The sequence below is a fragment of the Clinocottus analis genome, unplaced genomic scaffold (assembly GCF_023055335.1).
Source record: "Clinocottus analis isolate CAN_PGR_092001 unplaced genomic scaffold, fCliAna1.0.p SCAF_31, whole genome shotgun sequence".
NCBI classification, from domain to species: Eukaryota; Metazoa; Chordata; class Actinopteri; order Perciformes; family Cottidae; genus Clinocottus; species Clinocottus analis.
Genome location: NW_027176054.1, coordinates 793,336 through 801,937, shown reverse-complemented (window position 1 = coordinate 801,937; position 8,602 = coordinate 793,336). Strand labels below are relative to the sequence as shown.

General features: G+C 44.7%; 1 protein-coding gene across 1 annotated transcript; it reads right to left on the bottom strand.

Annotated features, from left to right (window-relative positions):
• Window positions 1-2,211: 2,211 nt before the first annotated feature.
• On the bottom strand, window positions 2,212-8,375 carry pus10 (pseudouridine synthase 10). The gene is made up of 18 exons (XM_068595606.1): window positions 8,265-8,375; window positions 7,405-7,539; window positions 7,017-7,313; window positions 6,820-6,906; window positions 6,569-6,603; window positions 6,381-6,495; window positions 6,185-6,246; window positions 5,958-6,003; window positions 5,715-5,779; window positions 5,471-5,556; window positions 5,242-5,367; window positions 5,106-5,162; window positions 4,938-5,014; window positions 4,700-4,755; window positions 4,502-4,619; window positions 4,246-4,388; window positions 3,979-4,078; window positions 2,212-3,666 (listed from the first exon to the last, which is right to left on the bottom strand). The coding sequence occupies exons 2-18, from the start codon at window positions 7,528-7,530 to the stop codon at window positions 3,628-3,630; spliced, it is 1,635 nt and encodes a 544-aa protein (XP_068451707.1). The 5' UTR covers window positions 7,531-7,539; window positions 8,265-8,375; the 3' UTR covers window positions 2,212-3,627.
• Window positions 8,376-8,602: the final 227 nt, after the last annotated feature.

Genomic DNA, 8,602 nt, shown 5'->3' with positions numbered 1-8,602 from the left:
CCGGCGAAGGGAACGAGGCCTTTTTCTCTGCTTTCTCACCGCTCCTCCTCCTCCTCCTCCTCTTCCTCCTCCTCTTCTTCACCGCCGCTCTTTGTTTCCTCATCGTAGCTGTAGGACGAGTGGGATGGGTGTTCACACAGGGACATGTGGCTTAATGTATGTATGTAACGTACGTGTGTGTGGGACACGGGGGTCGACTTTATGCTGTCATAGTACACACGCACACACACACACGCGCACACACACACACACATACATGTGTATATATATACATGTATATATTTACTCTGATCAGACTGAAGTCGGCAGTTCGCTCCAAACTAAATGTAATTTGCTGTTTTTTTTCTTCGGATGCTCGCTGCAAACTGAAGGTGTGTTTTATGAGTCGGTCCCCACTGAGAGGCGTTCAGGTGTCCGTCTGGAAACCCGTAAAAGTCAAGCTCTCCCGCCGAAAATTTTTTTACGGGGAAAGTTCACAAAAAGTGTGAACCTTCTCGCTTCGTTGTGGTTGTGTGTCGACGGCTTGACAGCGAGGCTTCTGGATGCTCTTGAGTGACCCGATAACCTGCTTCAGGTTTCCCCTCAAGGTCGCGGATGCCTCAATCTGAGCCTGGAGGTCATTAGCTTAGCTTAGCTTAGCTCAGTTTAGCTTAGCAGAAAGGGCTCTGGTAGAGACGGTGGGGTTGTTGATCTATGAGTGTGTGGTGATGTCACCAAAACCCATCTTTCATTCTCACACCCCGGGGGGGCAGAAGGGGCTGGAATTTAATTTCTTGTCATAAAATATAATGAATTCGACCGGGCGGTGAGAACCAACAACAACAACAACAACAACAACAACACGATGATGCTCTCTCACGAGCAGAGAAGGCATTTATTCATCGCAGCGCCAGGCGTGTTTTGAACTTGTGAACGAATCAGAGCGGGGGGGAAACGGCCTGCAGGAAGAGAGAGAGAGAGAGAGAGAGAAGGATGGAGAGAGAGAAGGATGGAGAGATGGAGAGAGGGAGGGAGGGAGAAAGAGAGTGAACTGTGTTGTTCTGTCTGGTTGCAACATGGTCGATAAACAGCACGTGATGAGTGAAAGTCAAGTCACATTGGGAGTGGAAAAGAATATATATATATATATATATATATATATATATAGTCCTCCGTGGACTATATATATATATATATATATATATATATATATATATATATATATATATATATATATATATATATATATATATATATATATATATATATATATATATATATATATATATATATATATATATATATATATATATTACTGTGTGAGTGCTGCCCTCTAGTGGTCTGAGAGGGAAATCCTTTTGATTCATTCAGTTTTTTGCTTGTGTTTCGATTCTTTCATCGGTTTAAAAGAAGTAAAAAAAAACGCCAAATTGCATTAGTTGCTGGAGAACGCTGCCGTCTTCCATCTGTTCTGCTGGTTCTGCCGCTTCAAGGTTCCTGCACTCGACCCGGAAGCTTCAGAGGAAGAACTTCCAGGTCCTTAAAAAAAAGAAGCTGTTTTGCATTTTGGAAGAGGATTTTTATGTTTAGTTTTTTTGGGGGGGATCCTTTGTTTTCTTGAGGAATGAAATGTATCGAACATATCGAAGCAAGTGGCGAGTGTGTGGGAACCCTGACGGCGCACACACACACACACACACACACACACACACACACACACAGAGTTTCCATTCACGCTTGCACACCAAGACTGTTTTTTCAGACGACAGATCAGAGCGAAGAAAGATTTTTAATTTATCACACTAACAGAAACGAGGCTTCCAGCTCCAGCGGCTCTGTCCCGTCAGTATTATGAGATTCATTTACACACACACACACACACTTTTAAAACCTGAACCGAGGGTGTCAATAAATCACTAATCATGTCACAGATCACGAGAAAACTGAGCCGTGAGACACTCATCACACGAAGACTGTGAGGAACGCCGGGAAAGAGAGAAAGATGAAAAAAAAGAGAAAAGTCGAGTCGATCCCAAAACTTCTTGATGTAAATATGCAATGCCTTTTGGTTTTTTTTGGGGGTCATTTCGCGGCATCTTGACGGACGAGACGAAACATTTTATTTCTCTTGTGTGACTGTACTTCCGGGGGAAAAAAATAATACAACAAAACGACTCAAAAAACTGCATTTAAGTATAAAAAAAAACATTTTAAAGGAGGAAAAAGGTTTGGAGGACTGGACCCTTTCATTGATTTTTTTTTTTTTTTTTCCTCGGGAGGATGTTTCCATGGAGACAAGCCCCCGAAAAACGATGGGAATCCCGACTTTTTCCCCCCGAGAGGACGCGACTGAAACTGTGGAGCTTCAACGAGAAAAACACACACAAGTGGGACCACGGAGGACTTCATTGTTCTTTTCTTTTGCAGTGCTGGTTTCATCAGGTTGTTCCAATCCCATCATCCTTTGCTCCTCGTACCCTTCCTCCTCCTCCTCCTCTTCCTCCCTTTTGTACCATAGTATTTGTTTTATTTATGTTGGTCATTCTAGGCAGTGTTACCTTGTATGTCGTTTAAAAAAAAGGCACCTCTTGAAAGTTGCTGAACGATGATGATGATGATGATGGATGCATTAACTGAAGTCTCTTTTTCTTTTCTTTTCTTTTTTTTTTGATCGTTTGCTTGTTTGTTTTCTTACCAAAACATTAGGGCAAGAACCCAGTAGTGGACTTGCGTTGCCGTGGTAGTATTTATTTTGAATTAAATTAAAAAGAAATACATTTCAGGGTTTCTGCTGTCGGGACTCTTTTATTCGTCGTATCCAGTGGAACAATATTACTTTTTAACTGAAGTACACAGAGTATTCACAACAAGAAACCCAAGGCTTTGACACCAAAAAGATCATTTTTTACTTAAAATGAACAGAAGACATTCTCTGTTAAATGTTTCAGGAACTTTACCTCCATAAAAACAAAGTGTAGCTGGCGTTTAAACTAATCTTTTGTCCAAAGAACAAATGAAAACGATCCGTTTGTCGTTACTCTTTGATTTGGTGACGTCAGAGCTTCTCGCGGGAGAATAATCTCCGGGTTCATTTCATTTAATTGTCGCGTCGCTGACGTCACTCTGACGCGCTGAAAGTGGACGAGCTGACGCGCTCGTCTCGTTTAAACAATTATAATATTAAAATAAATTGTACAGAAAAGACAAAAAACATCTAATTAAAGCGTCCGGGCGAGTATTTCACAGTCTGGAGCAGCAGAGGACTCAGCGGTTCGTCGTCCTTCTGAAAAACGTTTGAAGGTAAAAAATATTTTAACTTTTCACCCGACGGTCAAAACACCGTCTGCAGAGATGAACCCCTCCAAAATAAAAGTATTTTTCTGTGTATTTCCGCTTCGTCAGGTTCGGTTTACGAGCGCCGAGATCTCGAATGAAGCCGATGAGTCTGAAAATGTCCCGACGGGGCCACCGTACCGAGAATAGAAACCGCTTTTTTTTCTCCGTTGTTCGTGTCCGCGGTGCGTTTGAAGGTGAAGTCCGGTGAGGAGAGACTCCGCAGCCGGCAGGACGGCGGCTCGGTTCCCGTCTCAAACCCTCCGGTTCCTCACGCGGGACCCGGTTCTGCTGCTCAGCAAAAGGGGCGGAGCTTCACTCCGGTATCGACGGAGGCCAGTCCACATCCACCGACTGAGGACACGGACAACACGGCTCACATTACAACTTATATACTGAAATATACTTATATATACGAACATATACTTATATATACACATAAGCAGGGTTCATACACATTGTGACCAGTAGATCTACATGAATTTTAACCGCATTAATATGAATTTTAACCACATTTCCATGAGCAAACATTGTGTGAAATGTGTGTGTAAACAGTAAAAAGTGATAAAATGTAGTATTTAAACTAACAATAAAGGTTCAAAGCATACAGTAAACCTTCAATGACACAAATGAATGAGAGACAATAGTTTGATTAAATCCTCTCACCTCCACGTCCAGCTCCAGGATGTCCGTGTGCGTGTCCAGCAGCACACACATGTTGGGTTTAGTGCGGCCGAAGTCTCCGTGGACGAACTCCTTGATGTAGCTGACGGCCGACGTTCAGGAGCCATTTGTAAAGTACATTTTACTCCCAAGTACTGTGCTGAAGTACATTTTTATATATATATATATATATATATATATATATATATATATATATATATATATATATATCACTCATGCATGTGCACAAACACACATTTTCGAGGATACGTGCCGGCCTGCGTCTGCAGCTGCAGCAGGAAGTGATGCGGGTCCAGGAAGCGAGCGTTCATGCGGTGGACGACGCGCTGACGCACCGCCAGCGCCCGGCGGTGCAGAACCCTGAGCGGTGTCTTCTGGTCCAGAGTCAGATCCTGACGGGAAACGACACCACGACGCGTCACGCTGCAGCCGAGCTATGTGTGTGTGTGTGTGTGTGTGTGTGTGTGTGTGCGTGTGCGTGTGCGTGTGTGTGCGCTGCAGCGACCTTGATGTCGTCGATGAAGGCGATGTCTTGGCTCCCGATGGGCTTCTGGGTCCAGACGAGCGCCGTGTAGGACTTGGTCTTGTCCTCCTCGCCCTCCTTCATGCGGCTCATGGCCTCCCTGCAGCAGCACAGCTCAGACGCTTCATCCTCACTCATTTCACAGCTTCTTTACTGTTTTATGTTGTTTTGTTTTCTCACCTGGACACAATCTGTAGGTCTCTCACACGGATTTTGTCTGAAGAGTTGTTGATGGTCTAAAATAATAATAATAAAACAAGTTTAGTGGGCGTAAAACAAAAGGAACGTCACTTCATATCCGACTCAAATATCTCAAAATCTACTAGAAAAACATGAAACTGATTCTGTCCATAGTTGAGATATTTTTGCTCGGGTACAAAGTGATGATGATGATGTTTTGTGGGTTGATGAAGACGACCTCCTGCAGCTGCTTCATGTCCACATTGCTCAGTTTGGATCTGTGAGGATTCAGCAGCTCCATCGCGAACGGGCGACCTGCCGGTCAAACCCGAACAGACAATATATAAATATAAATATAAATATACAAAAAAAACACTTTAATCTTCACACACAAGTGTTTTCTCACCGTTTCCAAGAGTCCGGACGTCCACGTCCTCGCGGCCCGACGAGGAGAAATTAAATCCTGCAACAAGAATAAAAGGTCATGAGGTCGCCAGCGGGTCGCTCTGCGTCCGGCGGCGGGATCGGACCGCCGGACTCACCGTCGGCTCTGAAGGACGACAGCACGGGCGCCGCGATGAGCTCCTCCACCGACGACTCCATCCGCCGCTCGCCGTCGATCACCCACGGCGTCTGAGGGAGGCTGCGGCTGAACTTGTTGTACCGGCCTGAGGAGAGAGACGATTAATATGAGTTATAAACACATTTAAATGAGTTATAAACACATTTATATGACTTTGAACCAGTGTGTGTGTGTGTGTCCTGCGTTACCTGCGATGAAGACACACGTGTGGAGACACTGGATGTTTTGAGGGCTGCAGCTGCTCTTCGGCGGCGCCGGTGGAGAAGCGTAGTGTCTGAAAAATAAAAGCAATAATCATTTAATATGTATGTATGTATGTATGTATGTATGTATGTATGTATGTATGTATGTATATATATATATATATATATATATATATATATATATATATATATATATATATATATATATATATGTTAAAGGGAGGCTCACTTTAGGAATACGGCGTCGGATATCTTCTCCAGAGCTTTGACCACCGCCATCCTGGTGAACACCGACTGCACAAAGAGGAAGAAGAAGAAAGAAATAATAAAATAATAACCACGAGGTCACCAAATGTCTGTTTTTCCTTCAGTGTCTGAATGACTTGACTGCACGGTGTCAAGTGTAGAGAGAGAAACGCTTCACAACTCCTGGACTACAGGGTTTATAATCCTCATGACCTCATGACCTCACCTGCTTGTTCTTGGTCGGTCTGAAGCAGTCGCCGCACGCCGTCGCTCTGTGAGGCAGAAAGAAGGTCTGTAACTATAACTAATGTCTATGACTAAGATCTATAACTATAATAAGTTCTGTAAGTAAAGTCTATAACTTTAAAAGGTCTGTAACTAAAGTCTTGTAAAGTTTGGTAACATGTTTTGTGTTCGTCACAGCTTGAAGGACTCGGCGCGGTCGGGACTCACAGGAAGTGGCAGTCGGCGTCCGTCTCCGGGTGCGTGAACTCCACGCCGACCTCGAACGGACTCTGAAACCACAGAAGAAGAAAAGGAACGAAAAGAAACGACGGAGGAGAAGTTGAAGGAAAATCCATCAAATTGAATAATAAAAAAAACATTTCAGACGTAAACTGTGATTTGCTCGCGATTTCGTCTCGCCTACCCTGGTAACCACGGCGACGCCGCCCAGCTCCTTGGCGACCAGGCTCTGCATCGTCCACTTGAAGGCCTCCTTCACCTGCACCACGTCGTCCTTGTCCACCGCCATGCTCTTCTCCCTGAGGAAGACGAGGGAGGCGGCGTTACAGAGCGAAAGCAACGCAGACGTGACCCAGAACGTGTTTCATTTACCTCAACTCCTTCTTCACGTGAAGCCAACAGGAATGCTGCAGGATGTCAACACACATTTATAAAAACAACAACAACAAACACAATGGCACCGTGTCATGTGACAGCAACTAAACCCTAAAGATGTTTTCTATTATTGTTCATACGTCTGTGAATAATCTCTTCCTGTGAGCCACAGAGCTCCTTTAAAAACACATCACACACACACACACAGTGACGCACACACACACACACACACACACACACACACTGACCTCGCGGACGCACAGCTGCGCGGGCAGAGACACCGACAGCACCAGAGAGTCAAACTCGTACTTTTCTGCCTTCACTCTCTCTGAGATCTGAGAACACGGAGCAAAGAAACATGAAGAGCATCTGTTAACACACACACACACACACACACACACACGCACACACACTTTTTCTCTGTCACTCTAACACACACACACACCTTCGCAGCCTCAGCGGGGCTACAGAGTTCCTGGAGGATTCCCAGACACGCCACACACACACTCGGCTCTTCGTCCTTGGGTTCGACCACGGCGGCGGCGTCTTCCTCCTCCGGAGCGTCGCTCCCATCCGGCTCCAGTTTCACCCTTTTGTTCGGTGGCGCTCCATGTGGCTCTGACACTGTTGCATCATGGGATGCGACATCGTGGGATTCGGCGCTTCCTTCCGGCGCTTCCCGTGGCTCGCCGTTCTTCTCCGTGTCGCCGCAGACGAACGCTCGCAGTTCCTCGAGCGTTTCCTGGTGAAAGAGAACGTGGATCGGTGAGCGAGAGGAAGGTTGTTTTTATCTTCCAGACGCTGCGGCGAGTCTCACCTGCGGCGAGTCTCACCTGCGGGGGTTTCCTGTAGGCCGCCTGGACGCTCACGCAGCAGAACCTGAGGACGCAGCGCGCGCAGCAGCCGGACGACAGCAGCTTCTGCACGATGGGCTTATCCTTCTCCTTCAGCCGCAGCATGACGCCGGCCTGCAGGACGGTGTGCAAGGAAAACAAAGAAACGTTTTTTTGGGGGGTTTTACTTTCTTAAAAGTGAGGAATTAGAGATTTTCTCATGGTTTTAAATGAAAGAGTATGACTTTTCAGAGAGTATTCAATCACAACATCCTCGTATAACACACTGTTCTTCACACTTGAGTAAATCAAACCATGGGGTTATTTCCTATTTAGTATTTATTCATTCATTCAAGACTATATCCTGATTTCGCCATTGAGTTATGAAATTACCCAAATCAGGATATAAAACTTTGGACATGTCACCCAGCTGAACGGATCCAACCTCCACACTGATAAACTAAGATGTTATTAAATTGTGACGTTTAAAAAAGGTTGCCTTATTGTGAAACACTGTTCCCATTTTTAATCTGCTCTACATCTTGATGCTCTGCAATTTAACTATAATCTATGTGTAAAGAGGACTTTCTGCAACCTAAAGCACGAACAACCATTCACAAATATATCGTAAATCCTCTCATCCACCTGATCAAGCATCTGTGTGTCAGGAGATCCATAACTTTTGAACAGTAGTGTCGCATGAAGCAGCTGTTTATTCTGCTCAAGAGGTTCAAAACAACAGCCACAGCATGTCGCTCCACACTGTGCTAAGCTAACTTAGCTAACGATGCTCTTAGCTAAGGGAGGGTGAGCACATACAGCAACAACGAGCAGCTGCTCAACAGTCGAAATAAACCTACCGGACACGGAGGAGTAACGAAGTAGAAGTAGAAGTAACTAAAAACAAAACAGGGCTCAGTTACTTGTTAACATGCTTCATCTAAAAATGCGTCTTTCCTGCAATTTCAGACGGAACAGACAAAACTAATCGACCTCAGATCGGGTTTTAAATCAACTCAATGTTAACGTTTCGGATTTAAAAAACATAGCAATGGCAACAAACAATCAGTTTTTAATGATTTAGTACATAGTGTATAATCTGGAATTAAAATGTATTGATTTTACAATGTTAAATCAGCGCGGGACGGATTCAGACACATCGGTGGTTGATGCGTAATGTCTGAAAACGTCATCTCCG